Source organism: Mauremys reevesii, linkage group 1, assembly GCF_016161935.1.
Source record: "Mauremys reevesii isolate NIE-2019 linkage group 1, ASM1616193v1, whole genome shotgun sequence".
In the NCBI taxonomy this organism is placed as follows: Eukaryota; Metazoa; Chordata; order Testudines; family Geoemydidae; genus Mauremys; species Mauremys reevesii.
The window spans coordinates 102,053,743-102,081,230 of NC_052623.1; the positions used below are offsets into that span (position 1 = coordinate 102,053,743).

The window sequence follows — 27,488 nt, forward strand, 5'->3', positions numbered from 1 at the left end:
CTGCAGTTTACTCCAGCACTGCTGCAAGCCTGAACTAAGAACTTTGCCATTACTGTATGTAATTGATTCCATTTAACCAATTCTACCTCTCATCTCTACCTTTTTCCCTTTGTAAATAAACCTTTAGATTTTAGATTCTAAAAAAAAAAAAATACACAATCTCTATGAATCCAAGATAGCCATTCATAGGGTCTAATCTTATTAATCCCTGGAGAAATTTCTCCCTTTTCCTCAGTACAAACAATACAGGCAAAATTACGAATAATCAATACAAACACACAGAATTGCAGACACAGGATTCTTATATGAAATTACCCAGTACTTCTAATACTCACTAGCTTGAATAGAAGAAATTAGTTCAGAGAGATGAGCAGACTTGATTAAGCATCTGGACTGGTGTACTTCCAGACGGCTAAGAACACAGAACAAAGAACACAGAGACCCAAGTTCCCGCTGTCTGGGATTTTCAAATTCTCTTCCCTGATTGGTCCTTTGGTCAGGTGTTTCACCAGGTCTGTGTTAACCCTTTTCAGGTAGAACTTAACCCTTAACTAACTACTTACGACACGCCCGATCTTTGTGTTTTAAACTAATTGTAAAACTGAGAACATTCATCTGTTCTACGCATTCTCTTCCATAGAGTAGGATGCTGTGATGAAGAGCTCATCATGAATTTGATGTTTAATATTAACATATGCAACTGAATTATTTGTACCTGGATCTCTAGTTTTATAATGGCTGTAACTCTTCCAGTTTTATCAACTAAATGAGCATGGGGCCAGATCTTCAGCTGATATAAATGGTTGCAGCTCCATTGACTTCAGTGACACTACGTCCATTTACACGAGCTAAGGATCTGGGATCTTGTGCCTGTTAGCATAATTTCCACACTGTGGTTTAAGATTCTGTCATTTTTAGCTGTCTGGATGTGTCCCATACTAACTGCAATTTTTATTGTATCATTTCTTTAGCAGGTTCTCTGACTGGCAGCCCTCACCTTTCAGAGCTCTCAATCAATTCTCAAGGAGCACCAGTGGTGGCAAATATGTCATTATCTCCAAACTTGAGCCCTGATGCCAAGCAGTCTTCTCCACTGATCAGCCCATTGCTGAATGACCCATCGTATATCAGGACTGATGATGAGGAAGAGGTCAGGAGAAAGGTATTGCGGTTAACTTCACCCTATTCTCCCCTGGATGTTTTGATTGCTAGAAATGTGGTATGTAGCTGACATCTCTAGCTCCCAGACACTCTTCCCTCTCTTCTTCATTTGTTACAAGAGAAGGACAGATCTTTTTATGCTGGGTTGCAAAAAAGCTAACAAATTGTCTGAGAGAGGGGCTGTTTGTCTTGTGATGTGATGCACCAAACCACAGCTTGCAAGCTATCCAAGAGCCTCATCATGCGCCTCTTGAAGCCAGTGGCAAAACTCCCATTGCTTTCAATGGGACAGAAGTGAGCCACAGAAGAATTTGCTGCTCTAAGGGCCTAATCCGAAGTTCCATCCAAGTCAGTGACTGATTTCAGTGGCCTTTTGTTCTGACCCTACAAGTTGGGTCTAGCACGTTTTAAAGAAATTTATTAATGCTCTGTTTTGACAAAGTGCTCGACTTCAGAGAGCAAAGTGATGTTAAGAGTACAAGCAGGGGTGTCCAACCTGGGCCCTCCAGAGTGACTGTGTTAAGAAAAAAAATTGTATTTGCTTATGAATGGAAAATGTTCTCCCTGAGCCATATCCTATGGTTTTTAAACTGAAGTGTTTGAGTCAGCCCCATTACTACAGTGAGGAGATAGAGGGCATCACCTCCACAATGTCCTCCACCCCCCACTTCTCCTACAGCTATAGGAGCACCTCTGATATTAGCCAGGAGCAGTTCTGAGCAGCTGCTGTTTCTTCCTTGCTGCAGCTGCATAGCAGGGGAAGATGGTGGTATGTTGTGATTCATATTACCCTTGTGCCTAGGAGCCCTAGTCTTGGACTAGACTCCATTGGTAGCGTCACTCTGGTGGCTCCATTGCTGACTGACCTGTGAGAGTCTCAGGAAGAGCAAGATAGGGGCTCGGCTGGCTCTACTTGAGCCTAGGGGATTGTCTAGGAAAAGACTACTTCTACACTCAGCTATACAGGGCACTGGAGGAGACATTGAGAACCAGCACCAGTCAACATCTTCCTGATTCTGTGCCCAGCTCCAGTTTGAGCAGCCTAGTGACTGCTCTCTCTTATGCCAGCTGGCAGTGGTTCCCTTGAAGTGGTACACCAGCTAGGGATAGCCTGAGCTTCATGTATGCCAGCCAATGTCCATCACTGCCTCTGACATGTCCTCTACACCAGCAGCGGGAGGGGTGGAAGCATATTAACAAGGGATATGTGGATGTTTTCCTTTCCCTTTGTGTCACCTGAGAAGCACAAAGGGGAGCAGAATAGGGCAGAGAATCTGCCTGAAAGTACCGATTGTGTCTCCTTGGCCATTTTGAAAGAAGACATTGGACCCTTAAGCTGTAAAGGCTGGTCACTGCTGCTCTAACCTAAATGTCTCCCTAGTGTAAGATTGATATTGATAGATTTGCCTTTTATGAAACATGGAGGAGAGATTTTTCTGAAGTTCGAAGTCTCTCTCTTCCCCTTTCTCTTCCAGCCCTTTTGATCCTCTACCTACTCTGCCCCTTTGGAAAAACTAGTTTGGGCATTTTGGAGAGTATTCTGCAGTAAATGTTTATCACGCGAAGAGATGTGTATTGAAGAGTGAACACAGATTATGTGATGAATAGATCACTGTCTGTTCATTAAGGTGTTTATGTTTGATCCTCATTGTTAACTCTCCAAAAAAGTCGTTCTCAGCTTCTAATACATCCTGCTCCAGAAATGTGGAATAAGTTGAGAGGAATACTAGAAATAACTGGATTCTGCAAATAATCATAGCAGTAAGAAATCTTTTCCAAACTCCTAGACAGCTATTGTTTGCAAGGATGTTCTTAAGGGATTTTCCACAGGGAAGTTCCACATATCAGTCATAATCAGCACAAGCAAGGCTCGCTAGTTTCTAATTGTCCTAGTGATTGTTGCCTAGAGTCTCTTTTCTGATCAAAACTTCTTATTTTTTGCAATTTACAGAGATTTCCAACTGACAAAGCTTACTTCATTGCTAAAGAAGTATCGACCACAGAGCGAACTTACCTGAAGGACCTTGAAGTCATCACGTCGGTATGTTTACTTTAGTATTACTCATGAAACATATGCTACTGGAGTCAGCTGTGGTATTGTATTTGCCCCATTTACTCCTTAGCTATTCTACAATGGTTTTATTTTTTATTTTCTGCCCCCCTATGCTATGCACATGGGTATTGTTCCAGTGAGGACAGAATTTCAGCTGTACACAAAAAGCAGAGGGTAGACATTTACTGTATGGCTAGTCTGTAACAGGTACAGTGAAAACTTTTTAGGAACTGAAAATATGCTCAGACCTTGTGGCTTTAATTGGAAGCTCACAGATAATATTTGTAATGGAGTCCCCAGAAACAGGAGTAGCTCACCTAGGAAGTTGTGTTTATTTTTTTGACTCGTTTTATTGCCTCCTGTTCACCAACACCAACTAAATCATCCCAGCCAAGGCTTCCTCAAGCTGGGCCTTATAAACCACTAAGGATGGAGATTCCACCACCTCAGTCCTGTGATAGATAATTTCATGGAGGATAGGTCCATCTGCTCTAATTTACAGGCAGTTGCAACAGGCCTCTAGGAGCCACTGGAGGTCTATCAAAAATAGCTAGAGCACAGTAGGTACTGTGAGGAGGGAGTGAGATCCTCAAGCAGGGTAGGCCAGCTTTATGCCATCCAGACAACCCTCTTACACGGCTGCATTGATAGCCCCTTTACACTACCAGCACAGCACAAAGGGGTAATGGGGCAAAGCAGAATTGACCCCAGTGGATCTAAGATCCCATTATACATTTAAACAGTAGGACTTGATCCTGACCTACTTATACTCTGCTTGTACCAGCGTAGATCTTGAACTTCTGGACCTCCATTTAATTGGACTTCCTCTAACTCTGAGTGACCACCTTCATCTATCTAGGGCAGGGGTGGCCAACCTGAGCCTGAGGAGGAGCCAGTATTTACCAATGTACATTGCCAAAGAGCCACAGTAATACGTCAGCAGCCCCCCATCAGCTCCCTCCACCCGCTCCCAGCACCTCCCACCCACCAGCAGCCCTGCCAATCAGTGCCTGCCCTTCCCTCCCCATCAGCTGTTTCATGGCGTGCAGGAGGCTCTGGGTGGGAGGAGGAGGAGCGAGGGCCTAGCAGGCTCAGGGGAGGGGGCAGGGCCTGTGGCAGAGCCAGGCGTTGAGCAGTGAGCACACTCCAGCATATTGGAAAGTTGGTGCCTGTAGCTCTAGCCCCGGAGTTGGTGCCTATACAAGGAGCTGCATAGTAACTTCTGAAGAGCCACAGGTTGGCCACCCCGATCTAGGGCCTGAACTTCAGAGGTGCTGAGCTGGATTTGGCTTCCATTGACTTTGGACCAATAGGTAATCAGAACCCCTGAAAATCAGACTACAGTCAAACATTCTAAGTCAGAGGCCAAATTTTGAAAATCTGAGCCACAGCAAACCTGGTTATGAGAGCCACTTGCGGTAGCTACGTTCACATTTTAATAACTAGTTTAAGTGGTTGGAATTAAGTTTCCCACTTCAGTACAATGAAGTCAGTGAATCCACAGTAGCTGAATTACCTGCAAAATTAATTCTGCAGTGCAGGTTACTTTTCTGTATTTATCTTGGGACATCACATTTCATGACAAATATAGAAAGAAAATAGAACTGTGACCTCAGGATACAGTATCACTGCAGTATATGTATTCTGTATATACCCTGAATTGGTGGATTAACTGTAAGGAAGTAAATAACCCCTTTCACTACTGTTGTTGTTGTTACATTTATAGGGCCCAGTTCAGAAGCATGAGCTTAAGTCTCATCAACTTCAATGGGATTTAAGTAGTTTCTTAAATGTTGTCCTAAATCTGAGCCATACTGTAGTCTAGAGGCCAGCCAGGGTTGTAGGTAACTGCACAAAGATAGAGTAAATGACAGGCCCTGTCCCCAGCCTTCCCCTTTATCACTTTGTTCTTTCCCTCCAGTGGTTTCAGAGCACAGTGAGTAAAGATGACTATATGCCAGAAACACTGAAGAATTTCCTCTTCTCCAACTTTGAACCTTTGCACAAATTTCACACCACTTTTTTGAAGGAAATTGAGCAGAGACTTGCTCTGTGGTAAGAATGTTATTCATTATTTATTACTATTACATCTCTCATCTCCACATTCCAGTTTGGTAAATTTTTGCTCCATGTGGGTTGACTGTCATGATTCATTTGGGTGGATCAAAAATGTTGGTTGTTAATAGAATGTATTAAGAAAATCTGCTTTGTGTTAATTCAATTGATAGAGTGTATAATACAGCCATATTGAAACAAGGTAATACAAACTAGTAAAGTTTCCTATCATGTGATGATACTTTTCCATTCCTATAGTAACTCTGGAGGGTGTCAAAGAGCAGCTACTAAATGTATTCACTTTTACATCAGCAGGTCCAGAGAACTTGCATACAAGAGTTTTAAAAGAGTTGGCTTAGGTGCTCTCTGGACAATTGATGTTGATTTTCAATAAATCTTGGAACACCAGGGAAGTTCCAGAGGACTGGAAGAAGGCTAATGCTGTGCCAATATTAAAAAAGGGTAAATAGGATGATGTGGGAATTATAGGCCTGTCAGTCTGACTGATTCTGGGCAAGATAATGGAGCAGCTGATGTGGGACTCAGTTAATAAAGAATTAAAGGAGGGTAATGTAATTAATACCGATTAACATGAGTTTATGGAAAATAGATTGTGTCAAACTAACTTGGTATCTTTTTTTTAATGAGATTCCAAGTTTAGTTGATAAAAGTAATAGAAATCTAAGTATATTACATCAGTGCTATAAGGTATTTGATTTGATGCAGCACACATTTTGATTAAAAAACTAGACAGGTATAAAATTAATATCAGACACATGAAATGGATTAAAAACTGGCTAACTGATAGGTCTCAAAATATAATTGTAAACAGAATCCTCGTTGAGTGGGTATATTTCTAGTGAGGTACTGCAGAGATCAGTTCTTGGCTCTATGCTATTTAACATTTTTATCAGTGACCTGGAAGAGAACATAAAATCATCAGTAATAAAGTTGTAAGGTGACACACAAAATGAGGGAGTGGTAAATAATGAAGTGAACCTGACACTGATACAGAGCAATCTGGGTTGCTTTGTAAGCAGGGCACAGGCAAACAATATGTGTTTTAATATGGCTAAAATAAATGTATAGATCTAGGACAGCAGTTCCCAAACTTTTGAGAGTCGTGCCCCTCCCTTACCCATCTGCGCTCCCTTCCTTCCCCTCCCACCCCGAGAGCCAGGAGCGGGGCTGCAGCTCCAGGTAGGGGAGGGCAAGGGGGGCACAGCACAGACAGCGGTAAGGGGGCCACAGCTGGATCTGGAATCGCCTCCTCGATTGGGGCTCTCGACCATTGGAAGGAGTTTATCACCCATCCCATACTTAGAATACATCTCCCCTCTAATGGCACCGATGTTACCCCTGCTGGAACAAGAATCAGGCTTCTCTCCACTGAGTCTAAACCACTTGATGAACCTTTCTTCCCCTACCCTACATGTCCACCACCACCCAGGAGACCTGCACCAGTTTGGGCTCAACCTCTGCCTCATCTGTCTCGGAGGCGCTGGTACCCCATGCTGTTAGGGTGACCAGATAACAAGTATGAAAAATCGGGACTGGGGTGGGGGGTATGGTAATATGAGCCCATATGAAAAAAGCCCCAAATATCGGGACTGTCCCTATAAAATAGGGACATCTGGTCACCCTACATGGTGTGGGTGCTCCCACGTCCACCAATTGATCCTTCCTACTGGCTGTATTGGGGGTCTTGGGACCTGTACTCTCCTGAAAAGTTGATCTGATATGCCAGGGAGTCACCACTTGTCTCCCCTCTAAGGGGATGCTCAGATCTGCCCCTGGATCTGCAGGAGGAGGAGGAACATTACTCTCCGGATCCAGTGGTTCTGCCGGAACCAGCAAGACTGCCATTGTTTTCCCCAGATGAAGCAGTGACTCCTATGTCTCCTCCAGCCCCATCTTCCCCTCCCCTCCTTAACCCTCCCCCTTTCCTCCCGATTACGTTAGGCAGTTCCAGGAACTTCTTCACAGCATTGCTGGATAGCTTCAGATTCCTTTCTTGAGGAGATCCAGGACTCCTAGCACAGACTTTTAGACATCCTCCATGCATCTGGGCCCAACAGAATAGCTTTCCACATTAATGAAGCCATACTGGAGCCAACTAGGATAGTCTGGAACATCTCTGCCATCTGTGCTCCTACCTGCAAAAGGACAGAGAAGCTCTATTACGTGCTGGCCAAAGGAGAGGAATTTCTGTGTTGTCACCCTTCTCCCAACTCACTGGTGGTCCATGCTACTTCTGAAAGGGCTGGACAGCGACATCCCTGTTCTGCTTCAGCTGATAGAGGGCAAATGCCTGGATCTGTTGGGAAGAAAGGTCTTCTCATCATCCAGATTCCAGTTCAGGATTGCCAATTGCCAGGTGCTAACAGATAAAATACAATTTACTGAACTATGCCAAGTTTGCAGAGTTTACTGATAGCCTTTCTGCAGCAGGACAGAGCTTGTTTTCAAGCTCTGATAGACAAAGGCAAACTGATAGCCAGGACTATTCTCCAATCTGCAGTCAATACCACTGATACCTCCTCTAGAGCTCTGGCTACCGCCATCATCCTGTGCAGGGAGTCATGGCTCTATGAGTCAGGGTTCCCTAGGGAGATCCAGAATACCATTGAGCACGCCATCAATGAATCACACCTCTTCAACCAGAAGATGGATGAGTCTCTCCATGCCCTGAAGGACTCCAGGACTACCCTCTGCTCCCTGGACATATACACACTTGCTCATAAGAGGAAGTTTCACTGCCCATCAATCAGATCTAGGCCCATGGCTCAGCAGTTTTTCCATCAGAGGCCCTATGAACCACCATGTAAGAGACAGAAGGTTCAAAAGTCCCGCTTCCCTACACACTCTGCAACAGGCTCTGCATCCCAACCTCAGCCACCGGCTTGACATTATTTTTGATGGAGCTCAAGAACTGTGAAACACTAAGCTCAATACCTCCCAACTCCCACACACCACTCTTTTTCAGCAGTTGGAGGGCAATAACAACAGACAAGTGGGTGCTGAATGTCATCCACTCTGGCTATAGGATAGAGTTTGCATCCTTATCTCCTCCAAAAAAAACCTCCCCATCCTCCTTTGAGGGCCACTCTCATGAGAGTATTCTCAAACAAGAGGTGAACTTCTTACTGCAGCAAGGAGTCATAGAACACATCCCTCCACAATACCAAGGGAAGAAGGGTTTACTTACTTGCTGTAAGATGCTTCATATCCAAAAACGGAGGCACCTAACATCAAAGGGCACTTTTGAAAATGTTGGCCTTAATTACTCATCCTGCAGTCACTCCTGCAGGTGTTAAGAGTTTTGTCAGACTATGCATACTATATTTTCTTCTGAGGACAGTTTGAAGCTCAGCAAAATTTTCCTCACCTGAATGTAGCCTTGTCTTTTTACTCCTATGTACACATCTAACCCCTGAATTGAGACACAGAGTTGCTGTAGTTTCTCTTCTATGGACTTATCTACACTTAAAACACTGCAGCGGCACTGCTGTATTGCTTCAGTGAAGATGCTACTTATGCCAACGACAGCAGTTCTCCCGTCAGTGTAGGTAATCTACCTCCACGAGAGGCAGTAGATAAGTCAACAGGTGAATTCTCCCATCTACATAGCTCTGTCTACACCAGGAGGCAGTCGGTTTAACTGCATCACTCAGGGGTGTGGATTTTTCACACCTCTGAATGATGTAGTTATACCAAACTAATTTCCCACTATAAACCAGGCCTATGTCAACTTCTTTAATTTCTCTATCTCTAATAATATGTAGGAATGGTGGAACAGTTTCACTGAGGCCTGAGACATGAAAAAGCTTCATTCTCTTCAAGGGCTTTGTAACATGAAAAAAGGGTCTTTGAATAAAAAGATCTGCACTACACAGAGTTTCTAGAACTCTTTGTGGGCTCAATATGGGATTTTATATTTTGTTGTGCTTTTTGTGTTTCACGGCTCGCCGGTGTGATGGGGAATAAATGAAAGGATGTTGGCAGTTTTGTTCCCCATTGTCGTCTGAATATTAGTCTGGTGAGAGGACCTACATTGGGCTGAAGGAGCAAAAAAAGCAGGGGATGGTGTTGGAATTACACACTTCATTTTAAAGCACAGCTTGCTACCTCCGTTGATATGGGCTTCTCACATAAAATTCACAAAGAGGACCAGAGGTTCATTTTTTCAATGCTGTTCTCTTTTTATTGCTTTGAAACAGTGCTAGCTACTCAGCTGTTACATGTACTCTCTGGGGAAGAGAAATCTCCCATAGTGAGTAACTGTTCTCCCCCCCCCCCCAAGTGTAGGATCTTGGGTTTTTTAAATTGAGAGATAAATGTAATTAGCTCTTTCTTCTACTTAGATATATTTTTTGTTCGTCTGGAAATGTTCTTGTGTTTTTGGAAGCTCTATGTCCAGTCTTTTCTGGACATAGACCAGACAAGCAGATGCATTGCCATAGTGATTGTAAATCATCAATTGAAATGGTTGATATATCTGTCTGGGTTTTTGAGTTACAGAGAGCTATCCCCAAAACTATTATGGTTTGGCTCAAAGAGTCCTTAACTATGAATCTTTTAAAAATATACTGGGTTGTTGTAGCTGTGTTGGTCCCAGGATATTGGCAAGACAAAGTGGGTGAGATAATCTTTTATTGGACAAATTTCAGTTGCTGAGAGAGATAAGCTTTCGAGCTTACATATAGCTTTTCTTCAGGTCTGGGAAATGTCACAGCTAAATAAAGGGGGGAACAGATTGTTTAACATAAGTAGTTAACACAGTAGTCTCATCACTTTCCTGTGAGAGTTCATTCGAGTGCATAGTGATTGTCTGGTTTCACCCACATAATAGTTGTTGGGACATTTAGTGCACTGGATAAGGTACACCACAAGTTGTGATAGTACTATTTAGGACCCATGGATGTTGAAAGATGTGTTGGGTTGGGGGGAACTGATCATTGTAGCAGTGGAGACATGTATATAAGTCTGGTGCTGCTTTGAATTGGTGGATCCTGGTCTGTGGAGAGCTTGTTTCTGAGATGAGCTTGGTGAGGTTGAGGGGTTGTTTGAAGGCCAGAATTAGGAGTTCAGGAATGATTTCTTTCAGGATGTGGTCCCTGTCGAGTATGGGTTTGTAATTGTTTAATGATACCCCATATGGGTTCCAGTGCCAGGTAGCAGGTGACAACTAGAGGTGTATGGTCGGAGAGGGTTTTATTTCCGTATTAAAGCAGGTTCTCTCAAGGTATTTGGGTGGCCTGTTCCGTGATGTGATATACTTCTCTGGTGGAGTGTCCTGGCTGGTGAAGGCGGCTTTAAGTGTGCTAAGGTGTATATCCCTGGACTTGCTCCTCAGAGTCTATTCTGTGGTATCTGAGTGCCTGGGTGTAGATAACCAATTTCTTCGGGTGTTTGGGGTGGTTACTGAATCTGTGAAGGTAAGTATGGTGATCCATGGGTTTCTTGTATATAGTTGTCTGTAGAGTTCCGTTATTGAAGCTGATCATGGTATCCAGGAAGTTTAATGCTAGTGTGGGAGTGTTCTAGAGAGAGTTTAATAGGTAGGTGGTGGTTACTGAAGTTGTAGTGGAAATCTGTGAGGGAGTTAGGTCATCAGTCCAGAGGATGAAAATATTATCGATGTATCTCAGGTATGTCGTTGGTTTTGTGGTGCATTTTTTCAGAATTTCTTCCTCAAGGTGGCCCAAGAAGAGGGTGGCATACTGGAAGCCATCCTGGTGGCCATAGCTATACTGATGGTTTGGACAAAGTGTGTGTTGTTGAATGTAAAATCGTTATGGGTTAGGATGAAATGAATGATTTTGGCCCTGTGTTTGGGGTGGAATATTTAATGTTGTCCACTGTCTTGTGGATATTTGAGGTGGGCTGCGATGCCATGATTGTGAGGGATGTTCATGTACAGGGAGTTGACATCTATAGCAGCAAAAATGGTGTTCTGAGGGAGGCTGTTAATGTTGCAAAAAAAAAAACCACAGGAGTACTTGTGGCACCTTAAAGACTAATGGTTGGGTCATTACACCAATTGAATCTATTTCCCTATGTTAAGTTCTCCTCACACCTTGTATGGGCCATCTTAATTATCACTTCAAAAAGTTTTTTTCCTCCTGCTAACGATAGCTCATCTCAATTGATTAGACTCTGCCTGTTGGTATGCATACTTCCACCTTTTCATGTTCTCTGTATGTATAAATATCCCCTGTCTGTGTGTTCCATTCTATGCATCCGAAGAAGTGAGCTGCAGCTCACGAAAGCTCATGCTAAAATATATTTGTTAGTCTTTAAGGTGCCACAAGTACTCCTGGGTTTTTTTTGCGGATACAGACTAACACGGCTGCTACTCTGAAACCTGTTAATGTTGCGGAGTTTGTAGAGGTAGTCGCTTGTGTCCTGCAGGAAGCTGATCCTTTCTGTGGTGAGAGGTTTGAGGAGGGTTTCTAGGAGTCGCAATATTCCTTCTGTAAGAGTGCTGAGGCCAGCTATCATGGGTCTGCCTGGGTTCCTTTGTTTGTGTATCTTGGGAAGCAGGTAGAAGGTTCCTGGCGTGGGTTCATGGGGGATGAGGCTGTAGAGTTTCTCTTGGAGTTGTTTGGGGAAGGATTTGCTGATATCTTTAAATTCCATGTAGGGTCTTTAATGCGCCCTATCAATCCCAGGCCAGTGGAGCAATCCCCAGTTTTTAAGATCTAACATAGTATTCAATTTACTTTAGACTGAGGAAGGATCATCTGAACCCTGCTGAGATCCAGGAAGTCTGATACTGACACTGTTACGACAATCCTCAAGCTCTAGTAAGTTTAGTGCTCAGGCTAGCTAGTGGATCTCTAGCAAATTTTTCAACTCCTGTCAGTTTCTATTTCCTTCTTAATGCCTCACGTAAACCCTCCCTCCAGATTCTGAAATCTGAGAGGTTTTTGCTAACTACTGGGAATACATTTCTGAGCCATATCTGGTAGTACTGAGAGAACAAACTGCAGACTCTAAAGGTGCGTTAGAACTGGAAGCCAAATTACTAATTTCTCTGTGAAAAGATTAGTCTTCCTGTTTTTATTAAAAGTATCTAAAGCTATTTCTCTCTAGTATGTATGTCAAGTCTGGAAGGCTACAAGATTTAGGATGTCTGTGAAGTATTTGTGTGGCATTAAACCCTAAATGCAGAAATAATTACTCTGCTCATTCAGCTACCAGTATCCTAGCAGAATGCACAGTCAACCTGTGGAACTTGTTGCCAAAGGATGTTGTGAAAGCTAAAAGTACAACTGGATTCAAAAAAGAATTAGATAATTTCATGGAGGATAGGTCCATCAGTGGTCAATAGCCAAGATGGTCAGGGGTACAACCCCATGTTCTGGGTATCCCATATCCATACTTATACTCGACAGGGATCACATCCCTAAACCTCTGACTGCTAGAAACGGACTGTATGAGAGAAAATGCACCACTCAATAAATTGCCCTGTACTGTTCACTTCCTCTGAAGCATCTGGCACCGGCCACTGTTGGAAGAGGGGATACTGGGCTAGATGGACCATTAATTAGTCTGACCCAGTATGGCCATTCTTATGTTCTTATTGTCCTCTGCAGTCATTATCTACATTTTATACAAGTCTGTAAGCTAACAAGGGAAAGGTGCATATTTATGGATTTGTATCAATCCTCCACTGTCAGAACTTATGAAAGCTAATTTGGAAACCTATTATGCAAAACACTGATAGAGCCATGAGAAGATGAGCTAAATGTCCCAATCTCTTGTCTGAGAAGGTGTACGGTGACCAGAATGAATAGCCAATTTAATATTTTACATAAACTGCAAAGGAAAACCAATCTTACTTTCAAATATGAGAATACTAACTAAATTCAGCTGGCTCTTCTCCTACTTGTATGTGACAGATGAAAGCTCCGAAGTTACGGTATGTCTCCTCTCAAAAAATAGAGCATGCACAAGTCTTCCTAATCTTCACATTATCCATCAGCGCTACTGAAATGGAGATGGCTTTTCTGCAGTGCCTGAAACAGAGACCGTATGTGTAATGCAGATTGCAGTTCTCTTTGCTGTGGCAAATACAGCATCACACCCAGGCTACAGGTAAAATTTTCAAAAGCACATAAGTCCCATTTTCAAAAATGGTTTAGGAACTCTGGAGCATAAGCCTCATCAAACCTCTCTGGGACTTAGGTTTCTATGGGCTAAGTACACAAAGGAGACTAAAACTGAGTTGCAACACCTATGTTTAGGCACCCTGCTGCCTAGTGGAATCCACAACCCCGAGTTAGATTCCCAGGCTCCCCATACAATGCAATCCTCATACAATGCACCAGTGCCTAATAATGGGATCCACAAAAGCCAGCAAGCTGAGTAGGAAGCTGCTCAAACTAGCCAGTAGGAAATGCTGAGGAGAAGGTGGGGGTCTAAGACCCTAAAAGGAATTTAGGTGCCTAAGGCTGGGCCAGAGGGAGGTGCCTATTTCCGCTTGAGATTCTCAGCTGTGAACCTGCTCCTGGAGTCAGGACCCCCTAAATCCTTGCTCAGAAAAAATGATGGCAGTGCCCCCCTGATAGCCTCTGGCCCAGTTGCTAGTGAGAGCACTCACCCAGCATGTGGATCACTTGGGATCAGCTCCCCCTTTTATGGAGCTGGGACTGGAATTTGTGACTCCCTCGCCGTAGACGAGTGCCTGACCCACTGGGCTCTGGGAGATTGGGCCGGGGGGGCTCTTTCAAGCTCTCTTGTGAGGAAGATGGTCCATTGTGTATAGGTGAGTTTTGAGGATCTAAATTTTGGATTTAGGTGCCTAAAGAAGAGTTTTGCGCCTAAATCTCTTTGTGGCTCTAGCCCTAAATGCCTAACTCAAAGCCCCAGTGACTTTCAAAGAGACTTGGTTCCAAAGTACCTAAATCACTTTTGAAAAGAAGACATATGCTACTAAGGCAGGTAGTCACTTTTGAAAATGTCACTCTTTGTCTATCTTAAATGATTGCACTGGTTTGACTAAATTGATTTAAAAATCAGTCTTATTAAACTCTTAAAGGGTAAAGAAACCTTTACATAACCCTTGCTTAAAATGGTTTTGCTATAGGCTTGTCTATATACAGAAATTGTACTGATTTAACTAAGTCTGTTCCAAAATGGGTCTAGTGACAATGGTACCGCCCCGTTGTGTGGGCAATCTTACCTCGGCCTAAGAGTGACTTGTGTAGATTTAGCTTAATTCAATTATCACAAAAGGCCCAGTGGCCTTGGAGCAGCCAGAGATAGAAAATGCTGGTATAAAGCTGGCAGAAGCAGAGGAAAAGTTGATTTTTCTCTCAAGTGACACAGTATGTTTGAGTAATCTCTTTTGTTCTTGTTAATAACAATGCTTTTGGTTTTAACTGCACAGTGTGAGGAAGAGTAGCGTGTACGAACTCGCAAAGGTTCATGTGTTGGTAACCTATAGTTTATTATTATTATAAAAGTAAGTACTTGGTAAGGTTCTATATTATTTATGCTCCTGGTGCTATTTTTGGGCTTTCCCTTATAAAGTTCTAAACATTTAAAATTTTCCGTTTTGTCTTGGTTTGCCTCTGCCTTGCCTCAAAATTAGCCGAGCCAGGTCACTGTAATAGCATTGTAATATTTTCAGTTTTACTGTCTATCTTGTTCTTTTATACACTCTAATATCTTGTTTGTATTGAATGGACCAGTTGCATATTCAATCTGGTTCAGGTTTCTCACTCACAGGGCTGACTAGGGCTTGGCTTGCACCACTTACACCATGGCAGTTGTTGAGGTGTGTCTGGCTGATTTAGTGGTGGCATTGTTGTCCTCTGAAAGATGTACTGTGTAATCTCTCTTGCTTTGGGAGAATAACTGCAGCAGAAGGGTTGGCGAGAGGAGTCATGAGAGAGCCTTTGGTCTAGCAGCATGAGCAGGCTCTTTGTCGTCATGTTTCCAAATTGTTTTGTTTTTATCTTCTCATGTTTTTAGTCTGCCAGTTTTTTTGTGTTCTATGTAGACAGCATAGTTTTGCCTGGGAACCCTTATGAAATATGACACTTCAGTAAGGAATCATCTGAGAGCTTATACAGAGGCAGGTCTTGCTAGTCTTCATTTATGGTTTTCTGGGAAGCTAACTAGACCAGGCGGAGGTATTATCCCCAAGCCCATAACATTGTATAGGTCAGTCTTGGGTCACTTTATTGCAGACAGGGTCACTAACACAATGCTAACTGTTTCTCCCAGAGCTGTGACTGAATTTTATGTTGACCTTTAGGGAACATGTGTTAATATTATTCCTGATTCATTTTCATGATCAAATTTCCATTTCCTATAAGAGTATTCCCTTGCAGTTTGAGACAGTATGTTCTTGCTACAGATTTCCTTCCACTGGCTCTGAAGTGGTGTGAGCTGAGGAAAAACAGAGGAGCTCTGTTCAAAGACCCAAAATAGCTGCTTGCAGAGTCTCTGTATATAGGGCAAACATTGTTTTTAGCATCATATAATATAGTGTTAAAAATTGAATTCCTTATCAGTAGTTATAAGCAATCTCCTCCTCCAGTCTTAAAATCTTCACAATGACACAGTACTCAATGTTGTTCAGAATGAAATTTAAGAATATTTTCTGATGTGAAAGAAATAGAAGAATGCTGCACAAATTGCCTTCCTTATGTTCCTGCTGGTGAAGTTTCTTGAGACCATCAAACTGCTACAGATAGTAATTGAACAGCAAGAACCAGTAGAATCTTTCTGGATACACATGGTCTTCTCTTGTTGTATCTGGTGAGATGAGAGGTTGATCTCGCTCTGTTTGGAGACTTCATTTCTGCACATGCTGTTCACATATGTCATTCCCCAGAGTGAGTGTACCTTAAGTAAGTCACTTAAGGGCTGAATGTTTGGATGTTGTTTCTGGAAATTCAGATTCCTTGTCCAGGTTCTTCATTGAACATCTGGTCTTTAAGGCTGAGATGTTCAAAGCTACTTGCAGGATTTGAATGCCCCGCTTCCTATGATAATTGAAAGGCATCCAAATCCCCCAGACATCTTTGCAAATCTCAGCCTAATTGAATGGAGCCAAAATGTTCAGAGGGTGAAAAGATCAACCAGGAAAAGACAGACCCTATGCTAGTCACTCCTTACGGGTGTCATGAACACCCTTACAAATTATGCCATAATTATAGTAATCATGGCACCAGGTTATTTCTGTTATTTTCTGCTAGTGCCTAGAACATGCTGGGTGCTGTACAGATGCACAGAAAATACCCAGAGCTGAAAACCTAAGAGACAAAGACAGCCAAAACAAAGGGATGAGGAAGGGGTGCAGAATGAGTAAAGGGGATCACATGGTCATTAGCTAGGGTAATATAATGTTAACCACACAATTAATAATTTTTTGAATTCTCCCCTGGCCAGCTGCAGGGTTCTTTGAGCTCTTTTTTTGCTACTACAGCAGTTGTACAAGGGCCACAGTAGATGAGAGAATCCCTCCGACGGTTTGGAGTGAGGTGGGAGTTTTGTCTACCTTTATAGTGTTATATCTCCAGTAAATATATCACCTTTTATTACAGGCCTCCTTCCTGCCCGTAATACACTCTTTGCCTTGCAGCACCTTGTGAGTATGGGGTACCAGCTACTGCCTATTTTATAGAATTAAGAGTCAGAATTCACCTCCTGATGAAAATCTTAATACCCAGGCCCTGAGTTGAGAACTCTGTATCCTGTCATTGGCAGATCGATTCCATGTTCAAACAGTGACCCATGAAAACAAAGAGCAAACAGAACAGTTTTGCCACTGACACACAACAAATGAGCCTCTTTTTCCCTCAGTAAACTATGAGATATCATTCAGAGCACAGCACGGGGAGGACTCTATTGTCCGCTTCTGTGTCTTGTGCTGTGAAAGAAATAAGACAGCATGGGGGTTATTTTATCCTCTCTGTATTGTTTCTTTGGGTGGAGGGGAGAAACGTTTACCATGGAGAAATCTTTCATTTCGTACACGCTTCCTCCTGAGTGCGTTTCCCTCTAGATCAATTTGCTTATCCTGTTGACCCGCCAGCTGTTTCCATCAGACTTTGCTCCAGAGTGGAGCAGCACCCAAAACTCATTTCCCTGAGACCAGACAAACACAGGAAACATTACCTGAGATGTTTCATTTATCATTATTCTGTATATTACTGGCGTGCCTTGAAGCCCCAGTCATGGACCAGGACCCCATTGTGCACTGTGTGGGTGGATTTCCGGTCTGTTGAGCTCTGAGGCATCTGCTCAGTGCTTCTTGTATCCACAGATTGGTGGGTCTGTGCTTAATCTGTCACTCTTTGTAGAGGTCTTGGGAGGACTCCAAGCCCTGCAGTCTCCAGGGAAACTTCCCTGTTGCTCATCTGATCCGGCATGGGGGATGGAGGGAGCACCAAATCCTGGGGGCCCGTGGAAAGGAATTGGCAGGAAAAGGGAGCAGGAAGCTGTAAGTGAATGTTTTGGAGGGAGCAGGGAGAGCTAGTCAGGCACTCAGGTGCTCAAAGGATCAGTAAACTTCCTGATCCCGTAGCAGCTTTGAAGTCATGACCAGAGCCAGTAAGGAGCTGGCTTCCAGGGCCATCTCCTTCCCCTTTTCCTTCCTTACGCGAGCGGCAGTGCTGCATCCTCCATAAGATCTGTCTTCCCCCTTGGTGGAGAAGGAGGCAAGGAATCCTCCATAGAGAGCCACCGTGCCAGTAGGAAGGGAGAAGCCTTGCTAAGGATGCCAGTTTTTGTTGGACGTATTTCTGGAGGTTTAATCACAAGACATAATCTTCATTTTAAAATAAATCTTTAATTCCTGGCAAGCCCCAGGGTGCTGCTGAGTTGGAGCTTCCTTTCTCCATGGGTCTTCGTGATCCTTGAGGTTTGAAGGCTCAGACTTTCCTCTCTGAGACCGTGTTTACTGGAAGCGCTACAGGGCTCGCCTTGTGAGGTTTCTTGGAGCCTCTTTACCCTTGTGCGGGTGTTACTGAAGGAGTGGGTATCATGGCCCTTTTAAAATAAACAAACAAATGCCATTTGGAGGCTAGGTTATTAATACTTTTCCAAACCCATTGTTCTATTAAGTGGTCTGAGTGCAATGTTGTATTTAAAGTAAGGGAAAAGCAGCATCCTTAAGGAAATCCACTAGGTTGCTTCAGAGAAAAACACAAGCAAAAATATTCCAGTCCCACTGTACCATGACACCTACTCAGTCAGCTCCCCACATTAAACAGGATGGGCCAGATCCTCAACTCCTGCTCTATCCTTCCTCCATGGCCCTGCATGGACAGAAAGATGCTGTAACAGTGACTGGGGATTTCACTTGCATAAGGGAATCCCTGATCAATGCTACACCACCTGCTCCCACTGCTCTCCTCCCCTGGCACAGTGGCATTGCTGAGAGTGTATCGGGGCAGAAGGGAATGTAGCCTGGCTATACTGTGCCCTGGTACTCTGGGATGGCTGAATGGAACTGTTCCAGGGACCATGACTTAGATAAGATTGCTTTAACTTGCACTAGGGGCCAAACAGGTTCTCTGCTGTGCTGAGAATCAGTAAAGGTGTGGAGCAGAAAGCTGGCAGATCTGGCCCTTGAATCTCAAATTACTAAAATCTAAGGTAATTAGATGCCCCCAAACTTGGATATCCCAGAGTGAAGGTTCCCTGATTGTGCCACATGCCTTTCTGGAATGTCAAGTTCAGCTGTGCTCAAACCTTGGAAAACCAGGAAATACAAAGTTAAGGGATGTGCCACTCCCACAACGCAACCTTAACTTGCCTATGGATCTGGCTATAGCCATTGGAATGGTTCAGTACGGGGGTCCCAGGGTATGAAGACATAAAGAATGACTAAGAGAATGTGCCATTGTTTGTGTTGTGTTGCATTCCATAGATTTGAACTGCAGCATATATTTGCCTGCACTCTGACTGCCTGTGCTAGGTGGGGGAAGGAGTAGTTGGAGCAGGTGATTGGGATTTGAAGAGTGGTGCACGTGTACTTCAAAAGATCAAGTATGCCTCATTTCAGCACTGAATTCTGTCGGTTTTATCAGTATTAGGCACGGGGTATGCTTGTGTTATGTGTACTGTCAGCATTCCCGACGGTAGTCTCCAGGGCTCAGTGAGAACATAAGAACGGCCATGCTGAGTCAGACCAAAGGTCCATCTAGCCCAGTATCCTGTCTTCCAACAGTGGCCAATGCCAGGTGCTTCAGAGGGAATGAACAGAACAGGTAATCATCAAGTGATTCATCCCCTGTTGCCCATTCCCAGCTTCCGGCAAACAGAGGCTAGGGACACCATCCCTGCCCATCCTGGCTAATAGCCATTGATGGACCTATCCTCCATGAACATATCTAGTTCTTTTTTGAAACCGGTTATAGTCTTGGCCTTCCACAACATCCTTTGGCAAGGAGTTCCACAGGTTGACTGTGCATTGTGTGAAAAAATACTTCCTTTTGTTTGTTTTAAACCTGCTGCCTGTTAATTGCATCTGGTGAGCCCTAGTGAGGAGTAACTGAAAGTAGTGGCTAAGACAGAATCCTCACAGCAAGGAGAAGGGGTTGTTACGTTTAGCAAGGTTGTTGTGGTTTGTGTGGGGTAGGCTCAGTGTTTGAGTGTAGGCCAGGTGTAGGTAGCTCCTCTTTGTTAAACCTGATATAAACACACGTTTTGCCTTAGCAAAGAGAAGGTTTCAGACTCTGTCCTACAATGTGCGTGTGCTCTGTTCCCAAAGTGTTCTGTTGCATTTGTGAGGCTACTGTGCTAGTGTGTATGTTGTCAGCACATTGGAGTATTACTCATTTAGGGCAGAGTTAAGGGGAGAGGGGTAGTGCTGTATCTTAAATCTGTATTTCCTGGCTTTCAGAGGTTTGTAGCTTAGCTAACTTTCTGGAAGTGCATAAAACACCATTGGGCAACTGGGGCATTTAATTTTCTTGGGTTTTTAAAAATTAATTTTCTCAGCAGTCCCCATCTACCACAACCCATCTCTCCCCCTCCAGTGCCTCTGTCTCCTTGGCAATGATCACCCCAGCCACAGGATGCACTGGCTGCATGCTAGTCTCTTCAGTGCCCCGGCATCATCTCTCACCTCCTTGCACATCTAGAACAGCTTGGTTCTCCCTCCTCCTCTGGGAGACACAGACATTGGCAGGGGGTCACAGGGTGAGGAACTGGGGAGAGGATGCAGGGACTAGAATGGAGTTGGTGGGGTCACATTTTGAAGGGGGGGGAATCATAGGGGGCATGGATGGTCAGGTGTTTGGGGGAAAAGAGCTGAAGCCCTACCAGCATCCCCCACTGCACAGCTCTGACCCTCTCCTTCCCATCCAATTCTTCCCTGCACTGCTTCAACACTCCTCTTCACTGCTTCAGCTCTCTGTGCTCCCCTCCACTGCTTTGACACTGCACTGACTCCTCCCACCTTCCCTCCCTGGTGCCATTGCTCTGATCACCCCCATGCTCCCTGCTGCTCCAAGCCCCCACACAAATCCCCACATACACGCGCACACACCGCTCTGAGCCTCCCTCACTCATACCAACTCCACTTTCCCCTTCGGCACTCCAAGCTCCTTGGAGGTGAGAAGGTGGTGAAGGAGTGCAAGGACCAGCTAGAGACAGAAGAGGCAGGAGAATGAAGATGCAGAGTCCCTACCCAAATCTAGGCCTCGTGTATTGGGAAGAGGGTCTACACATCCATCTGCAGCACAGGAGGCTCAGGTGTGAAGGGGTCCATTTATCTCGATTATATGTTCTCAGATGAATGAGAGCATCCCATGGAGATGAATACAGCCTGAAACAATAGCTCTGAAAGGTGTGAACTGCCCCATTTTTCTCAGTGTGTGTTCTCATCCCCTCTGCCCCGGTTTCAACACTTGTGGGCCTGTGCCATCCACTAGCCTTCCATAGCTCCTCACCCTACTTTCAGCACTATGTGCTTGGTGCATACTCCAAGCAAACCTGTTCTCAGCTCCCAAGTACATCTTATGGTACCAAGCCAAATGCTTTACAGAAATCTAAATATATTACATCAACACTATTACCTTTATCAGCCAAACTTGTAATTTCACCAAAAAAGTTATCAAGTTAGTGTGACAGGATTTATTTTCCATAAACTCATGTTGATTGGCATTAATTATATTACCTTTAACTCTTTATGAATTAAGTTCCATATTAGCCTCTCCAGTATTTTTCTCAGGGTTGATTTCAGGCTGACAGAACTATAATTACCTGGGTTGTCCGGCTAACTCTTTTAAAATATTGGTACACCATTAGCTTTCTTCCAGTCCTCTGGAACTTTCCCAGCATTCCAACATTTATTGAATATCAATATTAATTGTCCAGAGAATGCCTCAGACAGCTCTTTTAAAACTCTTGGATTCAAGTTATCTGGACCTGCTGATTTTAAAAGTGTCTAGCTTTAGTAGCTGCAGCTCAACATCTTCCCAACTTACTGTTGGAATGGCAAGGCTATCATCATCATCATCATCATCATGATATGACTACATCATCTGGCTTTTTCCCAAATACAAACAGAAATATTTATCGAACATTTCCGCCTTATCTGTATTATTCTACCATTTCCATCTAATAATAGGCCAATACCACTGTTAGGATTCTTTTTGTTCCTTAATATACTTAAGGACAATAAGAAGTTTTTGTTTTTTTTAATTCTACTAACCTTAGATTTCCCCTTGTGTCCTTGTAATTTGTACAGTGGTTCAATTCAACTACTTCAGGAGAATTCCCTGTGTGTTTAATAACTTAGACAAAATCCAGCACTTGAGCTCAATCAAACAATAGCTTTTTTTATACTTTTAAAAATAATCAGAGTTTCCTAATGGCGAAGAAATTTAAAATTTTGCATTTGCAGACTTAATTTCCTTCTAATGAGAGAAGCTTGTTAGTACTAGGAGGAAGCCGTTTTAAGATAGTAGCTTGAGGAATATCAGGGCATATGAGCAAGGTTCAATGTAATTCCTTCTCTTTTACAAAAAAAACTAACTAAGGTGTATTTAGCAGGTGAGCTTCTTTCTGCCAGGCAGATAGAGCTATCTGGTTTAGGTATTTATAAGGCTTGTATTATCTTTGTGACTAAGTGCTGGTATGGTATCAGGTTTCAAGATCTAAAAGAGGAGTTTCAATAAAGTTGTGAATAATATGCTGCAATTACTTCTAATGCAACAATTTACGATTTTGTCTTCCATTTATTCATACTGTAGTGCAAATAGAATTTTTCCTAAAGTAAAAATCTAGATGTGTTTGAACGAGCTGAATAACTACAGGTGAATGAAAATCAAGAAATGTGTTTAGTTTTAAAGCAGAGATCTGACCATTTCCTCGAGTTAATTTTGATCTAGTTATTTTAGATCTCAGATGTCTGCCTTTCTCGTCTGTGCAGCTCCTTCAGTCGAATTGTACATGTTCACCCAGGGATGAATTTGACACCACCACCACCCCTCAAACTCTCACTCGGTAGTTTAACAAAATTTAAAAATCTGAGGCATTGAGTGAGAATATGCTAATGATTGAAGCTGCACTGAGGAAGACTTTGTTCCCTCTTCATTTTTTTTACTAGGCTGTCAGTCTGTGCTTCCCTCATCCCCCTAGTGGTTGTTCCTGTCTGTTTTTGAAATGCTCAGCTCAGACCACTATGGTTTGAACAGTTCAATGACAATTAAATCTTAAATTCATTAATTTCCTTCACTGGTCTCTGGGGTGACGTCTTTTTGATTCAGTCTCCCAAAATGTGTAGCGCCTTTAATTCTGCACCCCTCTCCATAGCTCTCATTTAGAAACAAATAATCCTTTGTCACCAGGAGTTACAGTTATCCCACTGCAACGTGCATTAGCACTTGCTAGAGGAAGTCCAGCCTGATTGGGGCGGTGGTTGCATTATTTTTAAATATGAAAAAGGAGAGACTTGACAGAAATGTTCCCTGTGAATATGTGACACTTCTGTACTGAACCTGAATGCCTGGCAACCCTGCAGGCCGCTTCCCTTCCCAACCGTACAAGGGTTCTTAGAACATACATGTCAGCAGTCCCTGCTGGGGAGACAATTCTTGGTTTTTAACAAAAAAAAATTCTTCTGCCTCCTCCTTATAATCAGTGCCCAATTAACTGCAATGACATTTTCAAATCTTCCCTATTTGTCCTCCTGCCCTCAACTTTCTCTATTTATAGCTTTAAAAATGTTGGCAATTTTCCTTAAAAGCCTAATAGTTTTGTTAGGTTCATGCCCTCTCTGATGTTACTAGTACAAGCCAATTTAGCTGAAGAATGTACTCTACATGGGAATTAACAGTACATTAAGAAGCTACTTTATCGGTTTTTGAGCTAGAGAACACAGAATTGTAGGATTTTGAAAGAAGTAAGTTATTGAGTTTCTTGGTGCTTTACAAGTGATTATGCCATTATATTGCATGACTGAAGTTTCGATATTTCTGTTGCTGACAGGGAAGGCCGCTCCAATGCTCACATTAAAGGAGATTACCAAAGAATTGGTGATGTTATGCTAAAGAACATTCAGAGTATGAAGGTAGGAATGATCCTATAACCACTAAGCTTTGGCATGGGTCAGAATCAACATGCTTTTTCATGTAAATATAGTGCTGCCATTTGTGCTGCTTTTGACTTTTGTGTGAGTTTTATTTAGGTTTCATTCAATGAATTTCTAAATGTTTAGGCAGAGTTCGAGTGTTACAAGCCCTTTGATTTTTAGTGATCAAAAAATCCTTAGAAGCATTACACATAAAATCAGGAGAAGATTTTCAAACACAATAAATTTTCAGATGTGGAGACAAAATGAGATCGTGTTTTATGTGCGCAAATAGAGATGAGAGCACAGAATAGGTAATTGTGCATGCAAGTATGCCTGCAAGTAGGACATTTCCAGAAGCAATGACCCTACAGTGGCATATACCAACTAGATACATATTTGCAAACCTAACTTTTTGGGAAGCTGGTCCTGGATATTTGCCCTCCCCCTGCCCTTTTTTTTTAAGCTTTGTTTGTGCTGTGGTACAGAAAGGGTGAATGCCATTCTAAGGATCACATAGCAAATCAGTGACAAAGCTGTAAATAGAACTTGGGAATCCTGATTCACAATCCACTTCTGTATCTAATAGGCCATCATAACCCTTTCCTCAATAAACCTACCACTGACTGCTTCATTCACCCAGACACATTCTGATACCTGGAAAAATCATTATATGCACTTTCAAACACCAGTCACTTATTCCCAGGAAGTATAATTGTTTTCCTAAAGAGCTGTTGATCTCTAACAGTAAACTTATATTTAGAGACATCTCTGCTTATGTGTCTGGTGCCTTTAACCTCATGTTGTTTGGTCTTTGGTGCCCTACGATCCTCCTTTGACATAGAAGAAAGATTGCGGCCTCCAGAGAAAAGAATCAAAACCAAGTTTGGATCAAAGAAGTCAGAATAGGAGACAGAAAAGAAAAATTAGTTCAGAACCTTCACACTTAGCACAGAACCTATTAAAAGACCTGTACATTGACCCTGTCAACTTAGTTAACATAGGGGAGAAGTTAAAAGTAACTAACTACCTGGCAGCCTCCATAGTAGCCAAGGAGGGTCCCTTGTGGTTCAGGTTCTCTGCCTGTCAGAATGTCCATGGAATGAACGTGTGCCTAGAAACCACTAAACTAGCCCATACTGTAAAGCTGTGGCAAAATCATGAGAAGGGGATTTGTCTGGAGATGTGTCAAACACCACATTAGATTTAGACTAAGCCATCCTGCCTTTTGAAGTCAGATCAATACACAAAAGTCCAATTTCCCCTCATTTTCTGTGACAGCATATTTATTCATTTAGAGACTTCTCTGGCTCCATCCAATGAGCTTCATCAATACAACAGAACTCCCTTCGTTAATTTTAAAAAAATCCCCTTTAAAAAAGTAAGTCGGAAACTTGGCCAGTCAGATGGACCTTACGCTGCAAGCTGACTGAAGCTGCTACAACCCCACTATCATAAGGCAGTCCTGCCTGGAGTGCCCTCCTGCAGCAGACTGCAGCATGGCAGCTAGTCTGCCTCAGTTTCCCATCTCCCCAGGTGACCCAATAACTTCATGTTTTCTGGTCTCCAAACAACCCCTCCTTGGGCCTGGTTCATTACAACAGTATAGTCAGAGTAGCCAATTCTCACCTGAGGGCAAGGAATCACTAAAACTCAAAACTCCCTTGATGCCCCACATACCAGATGCTGGTGCCTTCGACCACACCTGGACTCTGTCAGTCCTTTCCTGTCCTTGTACTGGGACAGCCACTCCAGCCCTTCCAGTTGGGGTGCAACCCCACTCTTTCCAGCAGGAACCCCCACAGCCTCCCTGCTGGGAGCATGTTTGCCAGGGGAGCATCCCTCACTCTCACTGTTCCTCTGGGTCCTGGTCTCCAGCCCTGGAGATGTCAGTAGGTAAGCTCCTGCGCTGCTCCCTTGTCTTCAGCCCTCTCTGGGCCTTGGCTCCACCTCTCTGGCTTTGAGCCAGCAGCATTTCCCTCTGCTGCTGTTTCTCCTGCCTTCAGCCCCCTCCAGCCCTGGCTCTCTGGCTTGGGGATGCCAGCGAGCAAATCTGTCTTGCTGGTCTCCTGCCCTCTGTTTCCTTCCAGGACTCCTCCAATCCCCTGGTCTCTGGCAGTTCTCACCTGCCCTTCTGCTCTGACTCATTGTGACTCCCTGACCCATTTTTGCCCCCAAATATTGCCCAACTCTCTTTATTGGCCAGACTTTGAGCTCTTCTTGAGCTCTGGCACAGAGGATCTGGACCTTTTTAATTCACAGGCGCCAGCCATGCTGTGATACCCTCCCAGTCAGCATGTAAGTTACATTCACTCTCCTTCAGTTCACACCACTGTTTTACATCAAGAACATTAGAACAGCCCTACTGGGTAAGAGCAAAGGTCCATCTAGCCCAGTATCCTGACTTCCGACAGTGGCCAATGCCAGGTGCCCCAGAGGGAATGAACAGAACAGGTAGTTATCAAGTGATCCATTCCCTGTTGCCTGTTCCCAGCTTCTGGCAAACAGAGGCTAGAGACACCACCCCTGCCCATCCTGGCTAATAGCCATTGATGGACCTATCCTCCATGAACTTATCTAGTTCTTATAGTCTTAGCCTGCACAACATCATCTGGCAAGGAGTTCTACAGGTTGACTGTGCGTTGTGTGAAGAAATACTTCCTTTTGTTTGTTTTAAACCCGATGCCTATTAATTTAATTTGGTGCCCCCTAGTTCTTGTGTTATGAGGAGGAGTAAATAACACTTCCTTATTTACTTTCTCCACACCAATGATGATTTTATAGACCTCAATCATATCCTCCCTTAGTAGTCTCTTTTTCAAGCTGAAAAATCCCCGTTTTATTAATCTCTCCTCATAGAGAAGCCATTCCATACCCCTAATCATTTTTCTTGCCCTTTTCTGAACCTTTTCCAATTCCAATATATCTTTTTTGAGTTGGGGCAACCACATCTACACGCAGTATTCAAGATGTGGGCGTACCATGGATTTATATAGAGGCAATATGATATTTTCTGTCTTATTATCTATCCCTTTCTTAATGATGCCCAGCATTCTGTCCATGTTTTTTACTGCCACTGCACATTGAGTGGATGTTTTGAGAGAACTGTCCACAATGACTCCAAGATCTCTTTCTTGAGTGGTAACAGCTAATTTAGACCCCATCATTTTATATGTATAGTTGGGATTACGTTTTCCAATGTGCATTACTTTGCATTTATCAGCATTGAATTTCATCTGCCATTTTGTTGCCCAGTCACCCAGTTTTGTGAGATCCCTTTGTAGCTCTTCACAGTCTGCCTGGGACTTAACTATCTTGAGTAGTTTTGTATCATCTGCAAATTTTGCCACCTCACTGTTTACTCCTCTTTCCAGATCATTTATGAATACGTTGAATAGGACTGGTCCCAGAACAGACCCCTGGGGGAGACCACTATTTATTGCTCTCCATTCTGAAAACTGATCATTTATTCCTACCCTTTGTTTCTTATCTTTTAACCAGTTACCGATCCATGAGAGCACCTTCCCTCTTCTCCCAGCTTGGTTTGCTTAAGAGCCTTTGGTGAGGGACCTCGTCAAAGGCTTTCTGAAAATCTAAGTACACTATATCCACTGGATCCCCCTTTTCCACATGCTTGTTGACCCCCTCAAAGAATTCACCTCTGAAGTGCCCACC

At 43.4% G+C, this 27,488-nt stretch overlaps 1 protein-coding gene across 8 annotated transcripts in view; it reads left to right on the forward strand.

Annotated features, from left to right (window-relative positions):
• Window positions 1–27,488, forward strand: part of FARP1 (FERM, ARH/RhoGEF and pleckstrin domain protein 1) — a 323,275-nt gene that overhangs the window by 267,920 nt on the left and 27,867 nt on the right. For 7 of the 8 annotated variants that reach the window (XM_039543021.1, XM_039543028.1, XM_039542987.1 and 4 more), the window contains 4 exons: window positions 972–1,162; window positions 3,113–3,202; window positions 5,136–5,269; window positions 23,732–23,813. In XM_039543021.1, the coding sequence (XP_039398955.1) occupies window positions 972–1,162; window positions 3,113–3,202; window positions 5,136–5,269; window positions 23,732–23,813 (497 nt within the window). The remainder of the gene's footprint in view (window positions 1–971; window positions 1,163–3,112; window positions 3,203–5,135; window positions 5,270–23,731; window positions 23,814–27,488) is intronic. The other variant, XM_039543016.1, reaches the window with a different exon arrangement.